Here is a 20,710-nt window from a genome sequence, read left to right as displayed (position 1 = left end):
CACATCAAAAATAAAGAAGTAAAATTCCAGATATTTAAATTAGGTCCCCTACTCCACCACCCACATTATAAATCAAGAACCTTCTCCGGTAAAACCCACTAAACCCCAAACATCTTGAATATCGAACTCCGCAACTAAAAGGCCACACTACAATGAATCAAGAAGTGGTCCACGATCTCCCCGCTACAATAGCACATACAACACCAACTCACCATCAAGTAACCCCTCTCGATGAGGTTCTCAGAGGCAAGAATTTTCCCCCAAGCAGTTGTACACACAAAAAACAAAACACTCCTAGGAGCCTTAGCCCTCCATATATTTTGGAGAAATTACACTTTATTCCCCTAAAAAATATATCCCCTTTACACTTACCCCCCTAAACTATGAGAATGTACACTTTACCTCCTAAACTATACACCCTTCTATACTTACCCCCTAAACTAAACTATGAGAATGCACACTAACATTTAGATAAGCCCTACTTTTGCAATTTTAACACAAATATTGCAAGTCTTTTTTGGGATCAGCTAGATATGAGTACTTCCATGTGCCTTTCTTAGATCTCCAATATTCATAATGCACTATGACTAATTAGTAATATTAGTTAATAATTTAATCACTTAATGACTATATAATTCTATAAGAATTAGTCTGCTATGTTCAACATCAACCACTAAAATAACTAAACAATTACCACAAATATAGCATATCATACTTCTTTTTTTCATGAATGAGCTAAGAATATGAGGACATAGCAATATTGTAATTGATACGAAGCAGATATCCAAAAGGAAAAAAGTAGAATAAGAATAAGAAGCTGGGTGGATTACTGTTACAAGGAGAAAAAATCAAGAAAAAATAAAAATAAAAATAGAGAAGAACTAGAAGGTTGTGGGTTCTCGACAAGTAACACTCAAAATATGTATATATATATGGATAAGTTACACTAAAAATATGCCAAATCAATGGTTTATATCATTAAAGCCAAGATCCTATAGTTTTAATTCAGTTTTGATTTTTTTTTTTTTTTTTTTTGAAAAATATATTAAAGAAAAAAAAAAGCACCAAAAAAGATTTTGATTTTTTTTTTTTTTTTTTTTGAAAAATATATTAAAGAAAAAAAAAAGCACCAAAAAAGTGCGCTTTGAGCTTTTTTTTAAAAAGGCAAAAAAGCACACCTAAATCATGCTTCTTTGAATGAGCCTGGCTTTTGAGGCAAAAAGTGCTAGAGCCTTGGGGCTTCGTGCTTTGAGCTCAAAGCACACTTAAAGCGTGCTTTTACCAACACCACTTTACCCCCCTATACTATAAAGTATAACCCCTTTACACCTACTTCCCTAAACTACTACCCATGGGATGGGTGCAAAATGTTACATGAGTAATAGTTTAGGGGGTAAGTGTGCACTCTCATATTTTAGGGGGACAAGTGTTACACATGTAATTGTTTAGGGGGTAAAGTGTGCATTCTTATAGTTTAGCAGGGTAAGCATGTAAAAGGGGGAATAGTTTAGGGGGGATAAAGTGTAATTTATAAACATCAAGGTATAGATTTCCAACAATAGGTGGTAGATAAAAAGTATGGTAGCATGTGGAGAGAGTGATGTTTAAACATAGTTAATGGGCTATATGGTTTTAGCTTACAGTAAAATATAAGGAAAGTAAAGTTGGGAAATTTTTTCTAGATTTACTAGATTTGAGGTTGGTGAGGGTACTCGAGTTAGGTTTCGGCATGATTTATGGCATGGGAAAGCATGTCAAAGGAGGTTTTTCCAAACTATATCATACTGCTCAACATAGAGAGGCTTCAGTGGTGAATCACATGGATGTTGTAATGGTAACTTTCACTGGCATATCAATTTTACTTGAGTTGTGCAAGATTGGGAGTTGGAGAAGATACATTGTGTTGGAACCCTTCAAATCACCAAGTGTTTGAAGTTAAAACTGACAAAGGCCCTTCTTTCCCTTAGAAGAGCATTTGGAAGCCCAAGGTTCCAACTAGAGTGGATTTCTATCTTAGCATGGATTGTGACATAAAAAAATCCCTTCTTATTGGTAAGAATGCAATATTATTGATAAAGAAACAAAACCTTGTGTTCACGATAATGAACAAAAAGGATCATAAGAATTGTGGCATAAAAAATCCCAACGATGGATAGTTTGAGGAAACGCCATATAGGTGTAGTGGGAGATTGGTGTTGAATCATGAATGTGTAAGAAGCTCAAAGAGACTATCACTTGCTTCTTCACTGTGTTGTTGCTAGAGAGCTCAGGGCTATGGTTTTATGCCTAGGAGTGTGGCTCAACTGTAGGCCACTTGGCTTGTAGAAAAGGTCGGTTTGGTCATCATCAAAATGCAGCAATATGGAATGCAACTTCTTTTTGTCTCATGTCGTGTACCTAGAAGGGAAGAAACTTTAGAAGCTTTAAAGGGTATGAGGTATCAATTTTGGACCTGAAGCTTTTGTTGTTGAGGTCTTCATATGATTGGATAGCCGCCACCCCACATTTTCTATTTTGAAATTACTTGAGCTTATTGATCTTTGTAATTTTAATTGACATTCAGTTTATTTCTTGTATGCTTTCCATGTACATGGTTGCACCCTTTTGCACTCTTTTAATAAATTATTTATCAAAATTTCTGAAAGTACCCAAGATGCATGAATATAGCGCTGAAATGAGAAAGAACATTTAATGACTATTTGTAGCAAAGGCTGAAGAGCAGATTGGTCAAGTATCTTTCATGATTATCTAGCAACCTCGGTGACTCACTGGTGCCTGCAAGTTAAAGAAATTTAAAGCATTAAAGGCAGAGAGACTTCTTACTCAAGTATATCAAGCACAAACGTCCGTTGAAGAGAATTAACACGTAGCCAAATTGCCTGCAGGATAAGATCAATAACATCATTCATTAGTTATGAATTGTATTGAAACAATGTCACACTGACTGATACTGCAATAATATTTGCACAACATATGGAACCATCAACACAATGGAAACAGTATTATTTTTATTTTTTTGATGAGTAAAAGGTTTATTGATATCAAAAAAGGGGAATACCCAAGTACACAGGGGAATACCCAAGTACACAGGGAGTGTACAAGGGGTCAAACAATCAAGAACAAAAATTACAAGAATCTAAGAAATCAAGAAAAGATAAAAATGATTGGTTCCGCAAAGCAGCCAAACAGTTTTATTATTATTTGGATGGGTATGGAATGATTAACACAATAGAAACAGTTTTTCAGGTCTAAAGATAAGCCTGGGCAAGTCAAAATTGGTTCCGGTTGGGGTAGTCCATAATATTGGCCTATTGTTGATTGTTCTTGGCTGCAAGCAGGGTTCTCTTCCAATGAAAGATCTGGGGTCTTCCTTTGGGTGCTAAATTCAAGGATAAGACTATATGGAATCCGATTCTGGAGAAAATGGAGAGGAGATTGGCGGGTTGGAAACGCTTATATTTATCCAAGGGAGGCAGAGTCACTCTAATCAAAAGCACCCTATCTAATTTACCCACTTATTTTCTATCTTTATTTCCTATACCTGCTAGTGTGGCTAACCGAATGGAGAGGCTTCAGCAGAATTTCTTATGGGGCAGTTTTTGTGACGAACCTAAAATTCATTTGTTTAAATGGGCTACTGTTCATGCTCCTATTTCTTCGGGTGGCTTAGGGATAAGGAAGATAAGACTTTTCAACGAAGCTTTACTTGGGAAGTGGCTTTGGAGATTTGGGATTGAGAATGATGCCCTTTGGAGACAAGTGACAGAGATGAAAAATGGATGTGTGTGGGGGGGCTGGTGTACCAGATCTGTGAATGATCCTTATGATGTTGGTTTATGGAAAAATATCAGTCAGGAATGGCCTTCTTTCTCACACCATATTCTATATGATATTGGTGATGGGTCAAGAGTGAAGTTTTGGCAAGACCGTCAGTGTGAAGAGACATCTCTTGCTGTTAGCTATCCTGACTTGTTCAGATTTTGCAGGAATAAGGAGGCCAGTGTGGCTGAGCTTATGAAGTCCTCCAATGGTGTCCTCTTTTGGGATGTGAGCTTCTTTAGGTGTGCATGCTCGGGAATTAGAGGTTACGTTAGGCTTTATGGAAACCATACATGGTTCTTCAATAAGGGGGTTTGGTGAGGATAAGATGAGTAGGATACCTAGCAAAGATAAGGGGTTCATGGAAAAGTACTATAGAATTATTATAGAATTTTAGTTGGCCCTACTATCTATGGTTTTTCTTGGAAAAGTATTTGGAAGCAAAAAATTCCCTCTAGAGTAGCTTTCTTTGTTTGGACTGCTGCCTTAGGGAAATGCTTGACAATTGATAATTTAAGAAAAAGGAAGGTGTGGATTTTGGATCGGTGCTACATGTGCAAGAGTAATGGTGAATCGGTTGACCATCTCTTCCTTCATTGTCCTATTGCTATGGATCTATGGTCTATGATTTTGGGTTTATTTGGAGTAACTTGGGCTATGCCGCATACTGTTTTGGGGCTGTTAGGGTGTTGGCAAGGCAGCTTTGGTCGTCATCGAAATGGTTATATTTGGTCCATCATTCCTCATTGCTTAACGTGGTGTCTTTAGAGGAAGAGAAATAGTAGATGTTTTGAAGATATTGAGAGATATATTCCGGACCTCAAGCTATTCTTTTTTAGAACTTTATTGGATTAGTTGTTTACTTTGCAAAAACAATCATTCCCCTCTTTTATTGATTTCCTAGATTCTTGCAATTTCTGTATTTGATTTGTTGACCCCTTGTACACTCCCTGTGTACTAGGGTGTTCCTTTTTGATATCAATAAAACTTATTACTTATCAAAAAAAAAAAAAAAATTATAACATCAAATATAAAGTGCATTCTTGCTAATTAGACATTCTAATGTGCATGACAAACCACTGAACTTTTATGATAGAGGTTTATAGTTCATCAACAATAATAATAATAATAATAATAGAGGTTTATAGTTACATATCTTTTAAGTAAATCAAACACAAAAAATAACTTTGTTGTAAGCATATAGTACTGCTATCAAATGTTGAAACACCAATGTAACACACACACACAAGATAAAATAAAGAATTTGAATAATGTTCAATATCACCTAGTGTGAGTAGCAACACTTAGAGCTTGGTGTGATCCCTAATTGACCAAGTCATCTATCAAATCTAATGCTTTTCTAACAAAAGAACCTTGAAAATTATTTTCCTCAAAAGCTAAACAAAAAAATAAATAAATAAATCAAGCTAAATTATATTGTATTCAAGCTTGCACAGCCCCCAAATCTTGCAAATAGAAAATGGTAATTCTCTGTCTTTCTAACATTTTTTTTCAGCATTCAAGAAGCCCCATAGGAAATTGGGGAAAAAAATTCTCTTAACTAATTGAAAATGTTAAGACCCACAGACTGAAAAGCTTAAAGTAAAAACAGTGTCCAATATGCTCAAATACCATATCCAATTTTGAAAGGCTTCCATGTGGAACATTCTCCCCTCCCAAGTCAAAGATTAACTTATGACTGAATAGAAGTTTTGCAATTATATATTACAAATCAGAACCAAATCTTACACGAAAACCCACAACAAAACTGCTTCTAACCTAAATATGTACCTTAATTACAAAAAAATTTAAATTATTTAAATAAATAAATCTAACCCAAATATCTAAATCAAAACCAATCCAATCAAAATTCCCATGATATTTAACACCTAAGAGATTAGTAGTTGATAAAAGAGATGAGATGAGTAGAGTATTAAGTCAACTACTAATGGCTAAACTTCATACAGTAAAAAAGTGTGAAAAAAAAATGTATTAAGTTAGAAAATTATTAAAACACAAAATAAAAAAATCCATTTTCAAAAGAAGATTTACATTTAAATCATCATTGATCCAAGTATATTGCATACGGTATTACAAATCTTTTTAAGCCCTTTGAACATTTCTGTAAGTTTTCTATAAATCTTGAATATAGAAAAACTACTATGCACTACAGTTATTGTCCCAAAAAAATTCATCTAAGACTTTTCTTTTGCCAACAAATTTCTATGTACAAAATATAAATGTCTACACTAAGCCAGCAAGTCTCAAATGTCTTCCATCACAACTGTTATTTGCCAAGGCAGAGCAATCAATGATAAATGATATTAAATTCGAATCAATAGAGAGTCAAAGGAACCTACCCAATAATGGCTCTGGCGGTGCGACGGCAGAAGAAATAAAATTTCCTTGTGGTTGGAGGCCGACGGTAACAACAAATCAATAAACAAACTATTGAAGAGAAACATGTAATTAACAATGAATGTGAAATGAGATGTAAGATTATAGTGGCATAACAATGAACATAGTATTTTGGGATTCAAAAAAAATTAATAAACGAACTATTTAAAAGGAACATAAAATTAAGAAAGTAAACATACCTCTCTGAAATGAATTGTGATAAATTATAGTGGCATAAGTTTTGAGGCATAGGGAGACGGAAATATATAAAAGAACAAATTTCACAACATGCAAAACAAACATTAAATGAAACTAACTCTTCAATTTCATAAATCAGGTGGCATTTACCTGGTGTTAACTGCATTGTATAATTGGCTGGAAGTGGCAGCATTGAAGGCCCAAATACTAAACGCTGAAATCTTTTAAGCTCCTGCATTTATGTCTTCAAATACTCACGAGTCGGAGTGAAAACCGTTGTTTTTTTTAGAAGTTGAAGAGTGTTTGTACAGATAATCACTGAGTTGGAATGGAAACCATTGTTTTGTTAGAAGTTGAAGAGTTTTTGTATAGGGAAACAGAGGTTCGCTGTGACTGAAATTCTTGGCTGGTTTCATCTACAGGTGCGAAGGCAGAAGAGGGTTTGTGTGCAAATATTTAGACTTTCATCTACTAAACTGTGGGTGGGTCAGCCTTGGCATGGGTTAGCCTTTGAGCTGTGTTCAGAGTTGGCGTGGATTAACTTTTGAGGTACACGTTGGTGGGCTGTTCAGCTTGGGTTATCCTATGAGCTACACGTTGGTGGGGGTTCAAAGTTGGGGTGGGTCAAAGGTTGTATGTTGGTGGGAAATTAATTGTTGGATCAATATTTATGACGTTGGTGGGGTTCAAAGTTGGGGTGGGTCAAAGGTNAAAAAAAATTATAACATCAAATATAAAGGTCTAGTTAGGAACACAATTGACTAGTTCCACATACAGATCCACCTGCAGCAAGTGCTGTCAGGTCTTCAAGTAACCGAAGCCCAAGCTTGCCAGCTTTACTCATGGTCTCCCTCATCAATGACAGCCCTCCAGAGACAAATTCATTCTCCAATGACCTGTTCATGTTCAAGTCAGTTTTATGGATACAATAGAGATCAGTTGTTAAATATTTAGATTTGAGACCATGCAAGAAAGCAGGTCAATACCAATGCACGCATTACCCTTCTCATACCCAATCTACTTTGATCATCACTGAAATGAAGAGTAAATACAGACCCACGGGCAGAAAATTATTTAAATTTTACCAAAATTTTGACTAGATAGATACAGAAGCAGAAAAAGTTGTGGAACATGTTCCTCAGAAATAACATACTCTGAACGGTTGATGCCGCGACTAACATCACCAGTAACTGTACCAGTGCGAGAGGTTTGACTGCCAGAACCAAACTTGCTAGTAGGAAGAGACTCAGCACAAACCACATGATCAAAGATCAGGGCTACCGCTTGCCTGAATGTAGCTGCAGCAGTGCTGGATAACATGAAAATGAAAAAAATATTTCCAGATGGAGGACAAAACACTTAAAAGATGCGTTGTGAAAAGTCCTCACAATACTTAATATTCTTATAACTTTTTCTTTTTTTGCTCATGAATATTCTTATAACTTATCAACATATATATTCTTATACAACAATACTTACTTCCGCACACTATCAGAGGATCGGTTACTTTCAAGAAGCCGAAGACAGATACAAAGAGCTTGAGCCGTATTCTCCTGAGAATTGCAGAATTTGATGCATGAAAGTTCCATAATATGCCCCGCCATAACTCAAAATATATGCTGTCATATAAAGCCAATCCTGAGTTGGTGTCACACTTCCAACCCAGCGACTCAATGCAGAATAGAGACCAAAATTATCCACATTATTTTTCCTACACTTCCCCAACTACCCTCCCTCTTAGCAACTGCAAAATACAGTTTTCTCTTATTTGCTTTCATCCCATTAAGACCCCTTTTTTAAACAACTTTCAGTTGACAAAATATGAATAGCTACGCTCATATTGCATGTGCCATATGAAAAGGTGAGGTCAAAAAATACATAGAACCAAATTCAAGCTTTAGTTAAAACAGCCAGAAAAATCCTTCACAAACAGCCACTTTTATTGCATGTCATCAAAAGATAACTATATTGAACAATATTCATCAACTTGAACTGAATAACCAGCAACATACCCAAGGTAAAATCTATAAAGACGCACATCTTCAAAATCATGGAGAAATGTTGGGCAAAATTAGTGTGAAGAAAACCAATAAACAACCAACTTTGCAGAATTACTTCTGCGTTCAAGGCTTGTTAAAAAAATGTCCATAAACACCTAATCGAAAGGGTCTTTTTTGTCAAGTCTGTCAGTTTATCAGTAATTTTATAATGATATGGGCGCAGAGGGAGGGGGGGGGGGGGGGTGTTTGGGTTGTGGGGTTTAGGATAAGAAGATAAACATTATCTTATACCTGCTAGTTATCTAAATACAATAATTTCCAATTATTGGTCAGATAATTTAGCCCTGTATAATCAAATACAAAGCCATTTCCATTACTTTTACTATCCACAGGAAAACACCCACAAGTGCAAAGTCTTGGGATAAGCAGTCATAACAGAGCTATTGGGTTCATAAACTAGAGAGCAGCTGCATTTTATAAATTAATGCACATATGAAGGACTCTTCTCAAAGTGAGTGGAATAAGAGTATGTTAATTTTCATTTGCTTTCTAAGGCAGTTATGAATGAATCAAATATGCTGCACAACATTCCAAAAGGCATGTTTTTTCTTCATTTGTACTATTTTTTCAATATGTCCAACTGGATCACAGTCTGAATAAAGGCAGATTTGCAGATAAAATTTAATCTGAACCATAGCCACTGCTTGGCAACACATTTAGTACTAGGAAGATCAAGATCAAACCAGACACAGTGATTACCTCATTTTCAGGATGTAAGCGTGATTGAAATATTATTAATATAGTCTGAAGGGTCTTGAGTTGAACACTCTCATCTGACATTTCAGCATGCTGCACAAAGAAGAAAAATGTATGTAAGATTTCACGTACAAAACTGATTGCTCAACATTACAAGATTGCGTTTCACTTTTTTGGGCAAAATTATCCCTTTGTTTTGGCCTTATCAAAATTAAGTCCACAAATTTTCTTTTTCTTTTTTTGATAGGTAACAAAAAACTTTATAAAGAAAAAATAGCCAACCCGAGAACATTGGGATGTACTGTGGGGGCAAAAATCAAGAACCAAAATCACAATGATCAAGTAAAGTAGGAAGAGAAAAACAAGAACAATGCGACGAAGCCACACTCCAAACAAAGAGAGATGCAAAAGAAAGACTTATCTCTAGTAAGGAGGCTTAAATTCCTCAAAGCATCTAGCATTCCTTTCTTTCCAAACACACCACATCAAGCAATGCAGCACAGGTCTCCAAAATTATATTGCGATTCATCTCGAAATTACCTTGCCAAGACTCAAACACCTCAAGTACCTTAAGTGGCATAACCCAATGGAGTCAACAAAAAAACACCAAAACCAAACTTAGAAGCTATGGGACAATGAGTAGAAGATGATCCACACTCCCCAACCACTTACACATATAGCACCAATCAAGAACAATAATACTCTTGTGAAGATTATCAGTTGAAAGAACCTTACCTAAAAGGCTGACCTGAAAAGAAAGCACCCTTGGAGGGACCTTCTATTGCCAACCATCTTCCAAGGGAAGGAGATAGTAGGGGTAGAAAGAAAGATAGAAACTTCTAACCTCAAAACCTCGACTCCTTGCTGGCTTCCACAAACCTTAACAAGGCCAACCCCGCACTTTCCTAGAGTAAAAAATGGACATAAACCGATCAAGAGAGACTTCCTCCCAATCCTGCGATGGACAACAAAATTGAAAATTCCAATGAATTCTCCCACTATTCCAACACATAACCTCTGCCACTAAAGAATCCTTGCCCTACTAAGGCAGTAAAGATCTAGAAAAGCTTCCTTAAGGTACAATCCCCACACACATATGCTTCCAAAACTTCACTCTAGTATCATCCCTACATCAAACCATAGGAGTTTAGAGAAGTTTAGCCAGCCACTTCTAATAAATCTCCAAGGCTAACACCATGTGCACTTGTCACCTTTTTCGTGCACCAACCACCCCATTCATTCCCATATTTGCCTCTATAACCCTACTCCATAACACATTTATCCTTAACCCATATCTCCACAACCACTTGCCCAACAAGGTAGAGTAAAAGCTCCTAACCATCTTATGCCTAGCCCTCCAACTTGCATTGGCTTACAAACTTTAGCCCATTTCACCAGATGTAACTTAGAATTATCACTAATACCACTCCAAAGAAATTCTCTCTGTAATTTCTTGCAATTAGAAACCTTCCCAGTATAGGAAGAATAGAGAGGAAATAAGAGAAGGAGGAAATAGTACTTTAATAAGAGTAACCTTCCCCCCTTTAGATAAATAAAGCCTCTTCCACCCTGCTAGTCTTCGTTCCTTCCATCTTCGTCTTAATATTGAGTCAAATATTTAAATGTAACCTTTCAGGTACATGTTGGTGGGAAATTAATTGTTGGGTCAATATTTATGGGCTTGGGCTTTCATCTACTTTGACAACGTAGCTATTGTTTTTAGAAGATTACAATTGTTTGGTCATTGATAACCTTAGGCCATACATGTAATAGTAAAAATAAATTACTATAAATTATTTGGTTACAGTTAAAAAATTTAATGTAAAAAAGGTTAAAAAAACTAAATGAAAGTTTAGAGTGCCACATGGCAGGACCTCATGCATTTTCGCATGAGGTCTCTGCTTTTATATATATATTGATGGGGATCACTTCTAAGTGTGATGCCTATCAATATATATGTGAATAACATTCATTTTACAATGCTATGAAAAGGTACAAAGTCACCTTGCATGGTGTTAGGAATTAGGAGTTCAAAGGGGAATGCAATATCTAGATAGAGCTTCTATTCATGTATAATATGTATTTGATTTGCATGCATGCACATACAATTAAGGAAACTTATTCTTGAAATTCAGTGGCAATTTCTACTAGTGGCAGTGTCATGTTTATTTTGTGAATATCCACAAAAATATTAAAAAGGAAGAAAAAGCTCAGCTGAAATGAAAAGCAATGAACATGCACCTACTCCATTTTTTCAAAAAAAAACTTGGATCCCATGTATTTTCTTCTCCTCACTTCCAACTCGACTCCAGCAGGATTGGTTGCCAATTGGGACACTCTCTAAAGGTCTACACTAGCTTATCCTGCTGCTGTCAAGGCTTTCCTTTGTTTTTTGAATTGTTAGTTATCCTACACATTGAAATCAAACTTTTACAATACAATACCACATTAGTGGCAGAGAAAGGCTATTTCCTCACAGTTGTCTTGTTACTATAAGTCCAAATAGACCATAAAATGGAGAAAAAAGACACCAAGAAGTACTTTAAAATTCCAAAATCTCCCTCTAAACAGCAAGCTCTTCATCATCTTTATGCATACCTGAATCAAGTAAGACTGACTAAAATCAGTTCTATTTACAGATCAAACCAAACCAGATTTCTCTAGATGAAAATTAAAAAGCATATATGGTCTTTTAGTATCTTTGACTTAAAGGACTAAGTCCTCAAATGCCTTCTAAATTTTGCCCTCACAAGATGAAAATTCAATAGAAATCTCCAAAGAATGACAATCATTTTAGAAGGTAAATGTAACCTACGTAACTGGTTCCAAGGCTCAGGGTTTTCCATAAGATTAACAAAGGACCTACCAGCTTGGTTTCCAAAATTCCTAGTATGCAACAATCATTATCCTTTTTCAACTAAATAAGCCCTAGATTTGGATTTTTTTTTTTTTTTTTTTTTACAGGTAACAAAAAATTTTATTAAGAAAAAAATAGCCAACCCGAGAACATTGGGGATGTACTGTGGGGGCAAAAATCAAGAACCAAAATTACAATGATCAAGTAAAGTAGGAAGAGAAAAACAAGAACAATGGGACAAAGCCACACTCCAAACAAGGAGTGTATGCAACAAGAATGACTTGATCTCTAGTAAGGAGTGCTTAAATTCCTCAAAGCATCTAGCATTCCTTTCTTTCCAAACACACCACATCAAGCAATGCAGCACAGGTCTCCAAAAAATTATATTGCGATTTCATCTGAATTTACCTTGCCAAGACTCAAACACCTCAAGTACCTTAAGTGGCATAACCTAATGGAGTCTAAACAAATAAAACACCAAAGACCATAACTTAGAAGCTATGGGACAATGGAGTAGAAGATGATCCACCAACTCCCCATACCACTTACACATATAGCACCAGTCAAGAACAATAATACTCTTGTGAAGATTATCAGTTGCAAGAACCTTACCTAAAAAGGCTGACCATGAAAAGAAAGCCACCCTTGGAGGGACCTTCTATTGCCATACCATCTTCCAAGGGAAGGAGATAGTAGGGGGTAGAAAGAAAGATAGAAACTTCTAACCTCAAAACCTCGACTCCTTGCTGGCTTCCCACAAACCTTAACAAGGCCAACCCCCCGCACTTTCCTAGAGTAAAAAATGGACATAAACCGATCAAGAGAGACTTCCTCCCAATCCTGCGATGGACAACAAAATTGAAAATTCCAATGAATTCTCCCACTATTCCAACACATAACCTCTGCCACTAAAGAATCCCTTGCCCTACTAAGGCAGTAAAGATCTAGAAAAGCTTCTTTAAAGGTACAATCCCCACACCACATATGCTTCCAAAACTTCACTCTAGTATCATCCCCTACATCAAACCATAGGAGTTTAGAGAAGTTTAGCCAGCCACTTCTAATAAATCTCCAAAGGCTAACACCATGTGCACTTGTCACCTTTTTCGTGCACCAACCACCCCATTCATTCCCATATTTTGCCTCTATAACCCTACTCCATAACACATTTATCCTTAACCCATATCTCCACAACCACTTGCCCAACAAGGTAGAGTAAAAGCTCCTTAACCATCTTATGCCTAGCCCTCCAACTTGCATTGGCTTACAAACTTTAGCCCATTTCACCAGATGTAACTTAGAATTATCACTAATACCACTCCAAAGAAATTCTCTCTGTAATTTATTCTTGCAATTAGAAACCTTCCCAGGTATAGGAAGAATAGAGAGGAAATAAGAACGTAAGGAGGAAATAGTACTTTTAATAAGAGTAACCTTCCCCCCTTTAGATAAATAAAGCCTCTTCCACCCTGCTAGTCTTCATTCCATCTTCTCTAATATTGGATTCCAGATTGATGACTCCTTGAATTTAGCTCCCAAAGGAAGTCCCAAATATTTCAACAGAAGGGAAGAATGCCTACAATCCAACAACCCCACCAACACATCCAAATTACGTACCTCACCAACTGGCACCAAGTCTGATTTCCCCAAATTAATTCTTAACCCTGAAACATCCTCAAATCTATTTAGAATCTCCCTCAAAGTAACCAACTAATTAGGGTCAGCATCACAAAAAATAAGGGTGTCATTCGCAAATAAAAGATGAGACACCGTCATCAAAATACTAGGTGTAGAACTTACTGAGAAGCCCGAAAACTGTCCAGCAGCTGCAACCATATCCAACATATGGCTCAAAGCCTCTATAATAATATCAAAGAGCAACAAAGATAAAGGATCCCCTTGCCTAATCCCCCTAGAGCTTCCAAAAAAATTTGAAGGACTCCCATTAATCAAAATGGAAAATTTAACAGTAGAAATGCAACACAAAATCCATTTCCTCCACTTTTCTAAAAACCCACAATGCTACAACATATACATTAGAAAACCCCAATTCACATGATCATATGCCTTCTCCACATCCAACTTACACAACACCCCAGGAATCCCTGTCTTCAATCTATTATCAATACATTCAAAAGCAATTTACACAGGGTCAAAATTTTGTTTGCCTTTAAAAAATGCATTCTGAGAATATGAAATAAGCCCATGTGCTACCCTTCGAAACTGATTAGCCAACACCTTCGAAATAATCTTGTACATCCCACCAACTAAACTGATTGGCCCAAAATCCTTGATTTCTACAGCATTTTCCTTTTTAGGAATAAGGGCAAGAAATGTAGTATTAAGACTTTTCTCAAATACAGCTTGAGTATGAAATTTCTGAAAAACTTCCATAATTTCTTTTTTCAACACACTCCAATAAGACTGGAAAAAAAGCCATGGAAAATCCATCCGGGCCAGGAGCCCTATCGCCATTAAACCCATGGATCACCCCATACACCTCATCCTCATCAAATGGCCTATCTAACCAAATAGCATCTTCCTCAGAAATTCTAGAGAATTCCATGTTCGAAATAAAGTTGCCTATAGAAGCGAGAAATACACTCTTCTATGTCTTCCAAATATGATGACAACTCTCCATCCACCATAAGCCTATCTATGGAGTTAAATCTTCTATGGGAATTGGCTATATTAGTATTCCTATCTCCTTCTCTAATACAAAGTACTCTAGATTTTTGCCTCCAACATATCTCTTCCAAAAGAGAAGCTTTTTCAAGCTCCCCCTGAATTCTCTCCAAGTCTAGCTTCTCCTCCTCCATTAAATTATGACTCTCCTCAATAGTTTCAAACTTACTAAGATCCTTCCACAACTGTTTTCCTCGTTCTTCTACATTTCCAAACACCTCCACATTCCATTTTTTCAAATCATTTTTCAACAGCTTCAATTTATTGGCCAATACATAACTTGGTGCACCATGAAAATGATAGGAATTCTACCAAGAATGCACCCTTTCCACAAAGCCTTCATCCTTAAGCCACATGTTCTCAAATCTAAACGACCTCCTACCCCTATGCTAGAAGGAGGCTGTTTAGATTTGGAATTAGGCCTTATGAGCTTGTCAGCAACAAAAACAAGAATTTGTAAAATTCTCTCATAATCATTTTGGCTACAGAGTTTTCAAGCTAATTCAGAATTCCACCTAAAAGTATCTTTGACTAGCACATATGCCACAACATGTAGAGAACTGAAGCAATTCCATTTGACATCCCTTTGCCTTTGGAGACATCCAATAAACTAGGAACCCTATATATATTTGAATGCCTATAAAGGTTAAATTCTAGACATAATGCATCAATGAAGATAACAAGTAGAGCACGGTTTACAAATCTAAGGCCCACATTCTCCAATTTTCAACCTTGTGTACACAATTGTTTGTCTGTATAAGTCCAATTACTAAAAATACAAACGTGTGAAATGAGCATGGATGGTTGTGCCTTGGTTATGATTTTAAATAAGTAGGGAATATCAAGAGCCCAAAGCACAAAAATCATATCTTGTAAAATTTTCCATAATTAACGAGCAATGATTTGTATAAATTTAGTTTAAACTATTAATATTATAGATCAAAAGGGCAACGCAAGTGATACGCTAATACCAGCCATTCCGTTCAAAAATGACATTACATGTATTTTATTAAACTCTTGAATGTCTTAAGAAAAGAAATCAGGGGTAATAAAATAAAGAAAAAAAAAACAAAAAAACTAATTTACATAAAGATAAGTCCCTTTTAAAAGAGATTCAAATATTATTAATTAAATGTGATGCCTTTGCACAAGCATCACATGTGATGATGAGATGTAAGCTGTTTTCTCAACCTTGCAAAGTAGTGGAAGCACATGGCTAAGGCCACTTTGTAATAATTAGTGTTCAATACTATCTAGTATTCCCAGTATTTGTTGATTTCCATTAGTAACATTGCTACCTTTTTGAACTTTTTCTTCAATTGCAATTATTAATTCATGATGAGTGTCTCTTGCATCTTCACCTAATTTGTTGATTACAATTAGTGACATTATTAACTTTCCCAACCTTTTCTTCAGTTACAATAAAAAATTCATGGAATTCTACTTTATTCATTTTGAAAAACTTGTCATGCAAACAAAATGAGGTTGTGCTTGTGGATTTCAAAAATGAGGGTAGGCAGGGCAGTGAGGAAGGTGCGGATTTGATTCAGAGTTTGCATAATCTGCAGATCTAAGTCACTATCGTTGAGAGAAATTGGGATGAGAATACTTATATTTGGGAACCTAGAAGCAGGAGGATTGAGAATAATATTACCTATCAAACTCAGAGACACTAACGTTGCAAAAAAGAAGAGACAAAAAGGCAGCCCCACCAAAGGTTTAGTAATTGTTAAGAGCTTTTGCAGAATATATGGAACCGGAATGGTGGCATAGACCATGTGTCAATGTAGAAGGGAAGACATTTGGTGAAGCAACTCTGTTAGACCTCACACTCAACTCTGCTAGCACTCTCTCTCCTCTCTGCACTCTTTGCTTCTCTCTCCACTCCACAAATTTTTCTTCTGATTCCAAGCTTTGATTCACAATGTGTGTGTGTGTGTGTGTGTTTCACTCTGTGGAGTTTCAATGCATAATGAAAATTTAAGGGAATGAGAATTATAATTTTAAACGGAAGAAAACAACATCATATAAAACAATAAACATATTCCATGGAGTTTTTGTACGTTTACTTGCTTTCAAGTAGAAGAGTCTCATTGACAACTCTAACCAAACATATGGTGGGTAATCCATTAATATTTGTACACAAGAAACATATATTGTAGCAATCAACAAAACTTGAATTAAGAAGAAAGACAGTGACTTACTATAAACAATGCTATGATGTTCAACATCCAAGTCCTGGGCCATGGATATAATAGCCATGTATCTTTCAAGCTTGTTTGGGAGAGGTTCGTAATTAGAGCTTCCAGCCACCATCGAATTGCCGAAATTATGATGGGGAACATCCGAGCCCTCGTAAGGAGTGATGCTATTATTGTTTCTCTTAGCCATAGTTCTGTAAAGATCTTCAATGTCTTTCTTGTATACCATTCGCAACCCGCACTTCTTTACCTTTACCATGATTGGGATCATTGACTCCCAATGGCTTTCAATTATAATATCAATCTGATAGGGTACATTTGCATCACATTCACACAATGATTTTGGCAAATAAAGTAGCCAAATGTGATCTGATAAAGGAACAATTTCCTTAAAGGATGGTGTTGTATCTACTTGAGTTCCGTTTACTATCAACCAACAAGAAATACGACAATATTCTTTATGGACTTGGTGATGTGGAAGACAACAAAATACATAGCAAATAGCAATCCCCATGCACTCATTTTCATCATTTTGTTCTGGTATACTAAGTTCAGCCCCAATACTTTGATGCGTAAACCACTTCGGTATTTCACTTCCAGGAATAACAATGTCATATGCATACCGAGGAAGCATACCAGAGAGAGGGAGCCAAAGGGACTTAATTATCTCTACAAAAAGGTTGTCAATGAAGGCTTGGCAATTTGAAAGGATGAGGCCTCCCCTTTCATATAAAGAATTTGGTTGTAATGGATCTGGTAGCGTTTCCAATGAGGTACAACCAATTCCACAAATAAGTACAATATTTAATGGAAGCTTTGGCCATGATCGAAGACTCGTGCAATTGTTCACCTTCAACCGTTTCAAAATAGATAGTTGAGCAAAGCTTTCCGGAAGGCAACTAAAATTATTTCCACTTAGATTGAGACTGGTTAAAGAGAATAAGCAACAAATATCATTGGGGATTGCATTGAGATTGCAATAACTTAGGTCCAGACTGGTCAAAGAACCCAAACCCAAAAAGGAAGTCCAAAACAAGCACATGCAATTGGGAATTCTGGGCTTAAATCCACCAAAAGCTAGTTTTTTAAGAGTTTGAAAAAGAGCATTAGAATAAGGCATAAGTCCTGCAGCAATTCCACTCGCATCAACCTCTTCTACACTTTTCTGAATCACCAAGTTTTCAATTAGTCTTGAGCATCCAGAAAGATTGAGATCTTTGAGCCACTTCATATTAAAAAAGGTACTAGGAAGAGACATGAGATTTTTGCAATCTTCTACATTCAATGAAGCAAGCCTAGTCAAATTTTCAATAGATGTGGGTAATTCTGTAATAGCAGTGCCATCCAAGTAAAGCTCTAATACACTTTCCATATTTTCTCCTAACTCTGGAATTCTTTTTAAACTTGAGCAACCAGAAAGAATAAGGATCTCAAGAGACTCCATTTCAAACTTTCTTGGAAGACTTTTAAGGTTTTTGCAACCTTTTAAATTAAGAAAAGTGAGTTTTTTACAAACTCCAATTGATAGGTGCAAAGAACGTAAATTTGTACAATCCTTAAGAACCAATTTCTCAAGATTTGGGATTTTGTTGAAGTCAAGGGTTTCAATCAATTTTGGTGAATTCTTCAATTGGATGAATTTCAAACTATCCAAAGGCTGTGCAAAGTCAAAAAGGAAAAAAAAAAATTAGCTTCCATAACCGTTCAATGAAACTTAAAAATAAAGTTGTATAAGGTACCTAAATTACCTTTTGTTGGAAACTTGATGGAAAATGTTTTGAAGGGTATCCACTCCAATCAAGAAATCTCAAGGCATTAGGAAGATATTTGGGCTCATGCAAAAGGTGAACGTCATCAAGAATGAGCAATTTAAGATCGTGAGCCTTTGAAAAGCATTCAGGATTCCAATATGCCTCTTTTTGTTCATTCAACTTTAAGACTATGCCTTGAATTGCTTTTGTTCCCTAGTAATCATGAACTGAATAGATTAGTGAATTACAAAATGTAAGATTATTAAAAAGCTACTCTAAGTTTACTCTTAAATAAAGATAAAACTTAAGCACAATATTATTCCAATATGCCTCTTTTTGTTCATTCAACTTTAAGACTATGCCTTGAATTGCTTTTGTTCCCTAGTAATCATGAACCGAATAGATTAGTTAATTACAAAATGTAAGATTATTAAAAAGCTACTCTAAGTTTACTCTTAAATGAGGATAAAACTTAAGCACAATATTTTAGGTGTTGTTCATTTGGGTCCCCAATAAAATTCAAACTTCTGGTTGAATTTAATTCAATTATCCATGAAAATAATTATATTGTATTTTATTGGTCAATGCAAGCAAGTGATCGAATTTGATTTGGGAAACAAATTTATTGAACCTAAAGTATTGTATCCAAATTTTCACCTTGAATAATATAATAGGGTACTTGCTCAAGTTTTCTAAATAACTTCTTACCGTATTTTCTATTAGTACATCGTTAATGTCCTTAAACAACCACAATTTGCTACGCTTTCCCGGCTCTTTAGGACACTCTTCATAAACTATGTTCTCACCCATTTTTTGAAGCAAATCATGCATCCACAAAGTATGATCACGGAATTTAACAAGAGATTTATCAAAAAGAACCCCCAATCCAACATCTGGAAAAAGGCCAAGATAATTTAGTATTTCTACTACATCATTTTTCCCCCTATGATTAAAGAAACAAGCAATATTTAGAAATATTTCCTTCTCTGTTTCATGTAATCCTTCAAAACTTATTCTAAGAACTTGGAGAACATCTTTTTCTGGAAACTGTTTTAGCCGATTTAATGCACTTTTCCATTGATTGGTACTTCTACCAAACAAAAAAGAACCCAAAATCTCAATTGCTAAAGGAAGCCCATCAGCATAATATACAAAATCTTCGGAGAGCTCTAGATAATCTTCAGGGGGATGATCTTTTCTAAAAGCTTTCAAACCAAAAAGATGAAGAGATTCATCATGAGTCAATAAATTAGCCTCATATATTTCATCTACTCCAAGGATCTGTAGCAAATGCTTATCTCTTGTTGTTATTATAACTCTACTGCCTAAACCAAACCAATTTTGATTCCCTGCTAACTTGTTTAATTGGTCTAATTGATCTACGTCATCAAGAACAAGAAGAATTCTTTTATGACGTAACCTATTCTTGATCACAAGAAGTCCTTCATTAACATCTTGTACACTCATATTTTCATTCAAAAGTTGAAGAATGAGTTGCTGTTGTAATCGAACTAAACCATATTTTTCACAAACTTCCCTAACATTAGCAAGAAAACAGCAACCTTCAAACTTATCTAAAACCATATGGAAAACAACTCTAGCAAGAGTTGTTTTACCTATTCCTCCCATGCCCCAAATCCCAATAATGCGAACATTGTTTGACTCGAAATCCAAACATGACTCTAATTTCTCTGCTCGAGAAATTATTCCAACTAGGTTTTCAATATTTTCTGGGAATGCATTACTTAATTTATGCCATAATTCTCCCACAACATTTTGGATAATTTGTGACTCGGGCCTGCAATGAAGAGACAAAAACTTGTGGTTAGTATAAACCACAATAAATACATTAATAAAATGTAGAAAATCCAATTTTGCTATTATGTTGATTGAAAATTAATTGGCTCAAGAAAAACTTGAAAGAACTATAGACATGTAATTAGGTCTACATAAGGTTCAAAACAATGCTATATATGAGGTGGGTGTTATGTGAATATATATATATATATATTTTTTTTTTTTTTTTTTTTTTTGATAGAGTTTCAA

The 20,710-nt window shown here is 35.6% G+C and overlaps 2 protein-coding genes across 2 annotated transcripts in view; both read right to left on the bottom strand.

Moving 5' to 3' along the window:
* LOC111999704 (uncharacterized) overlaps window positions 1–9,300 on the bottom strand; it is a 33,658-nt gene extending 24,358 nt beyond the window's left edge. Inside the window, exons 1-5 of the mRNA XM_065782549.1 lie at window positions 9,174–9,300; window positions 7,894–7,967; window positions 7,568–7,723; window positions 7,190–7,310; window positions 2,824–2,879 (exon numbers count right to left, since the gene is read on the bottom strand). Of these exons, the coding sequence (XP_065638621.1) occupies window positions 2,824–2,879; window positions 7,190–7,310; window positions 7,568–7,723; window positions 7,894–7,967; window positions 9,174–9,254 (488 nt within the window). The 5' untranslated portion in view covers window positions 9,255–9,300. The remainder of the gene's footprint in view (window positions 1–2,823; window positions 2,880–7,189; window positions 7,311–7,567; window positions 7,724–7,893; window positions 7,968–9,173) is intronic.
* A 1,899-nt stretch (window positions 9,301–11,199) lies between these two features.
* On the bottom strand, window positions 11,200–20,513 carry LOC111984389 (disease resistance-like protein DSC1). The gene is made up of 5 exons (XM_065782548.1): window positions 19,373–20,513; window positions 18,662–18,877; window positions 16,917–18,570; window positions 11,712–11,768; window positions 11,200–11,579 (listed from the first exon to the last, which is right to left on the bottom strand). The coding sequence occupies exons 1-4, from the start codon at window positions 20,291–20,293 to the stop codon at window positions 11,734–11,736; spliced, it is 2,826 nt and encodes a 941-aa protein (XP_065638620.1). The 5' UTR covers window positions 20,294–20,513; the 3' UTR covers window positions 11,200–11,579; window positions 11,712–11,733.
* Between the last annotated feature and the right edge of the window lie 197 nt (window positions 20,514–20,710).

This window comes from Quercus suber, unplaced genomic scaffold (genome assembly GCF_002906115.3).
Source record: "Quercus suber isolate HL8 unplaced genomic scaffold, Cork oak 2.0 scaffold_306, whole genome shotgun sequence".
NCBI lineage: Eukaryota > Viridiplantae > Streptophyta > Magnoliopsida > Fagales > Fagaceae > Quercus > Quercus suber.
The sequence above is the reverse complement of the archived record's forward strand: the minus strand, read 5'-3'. Positions and strand labels throughout refer to the sequence as shown.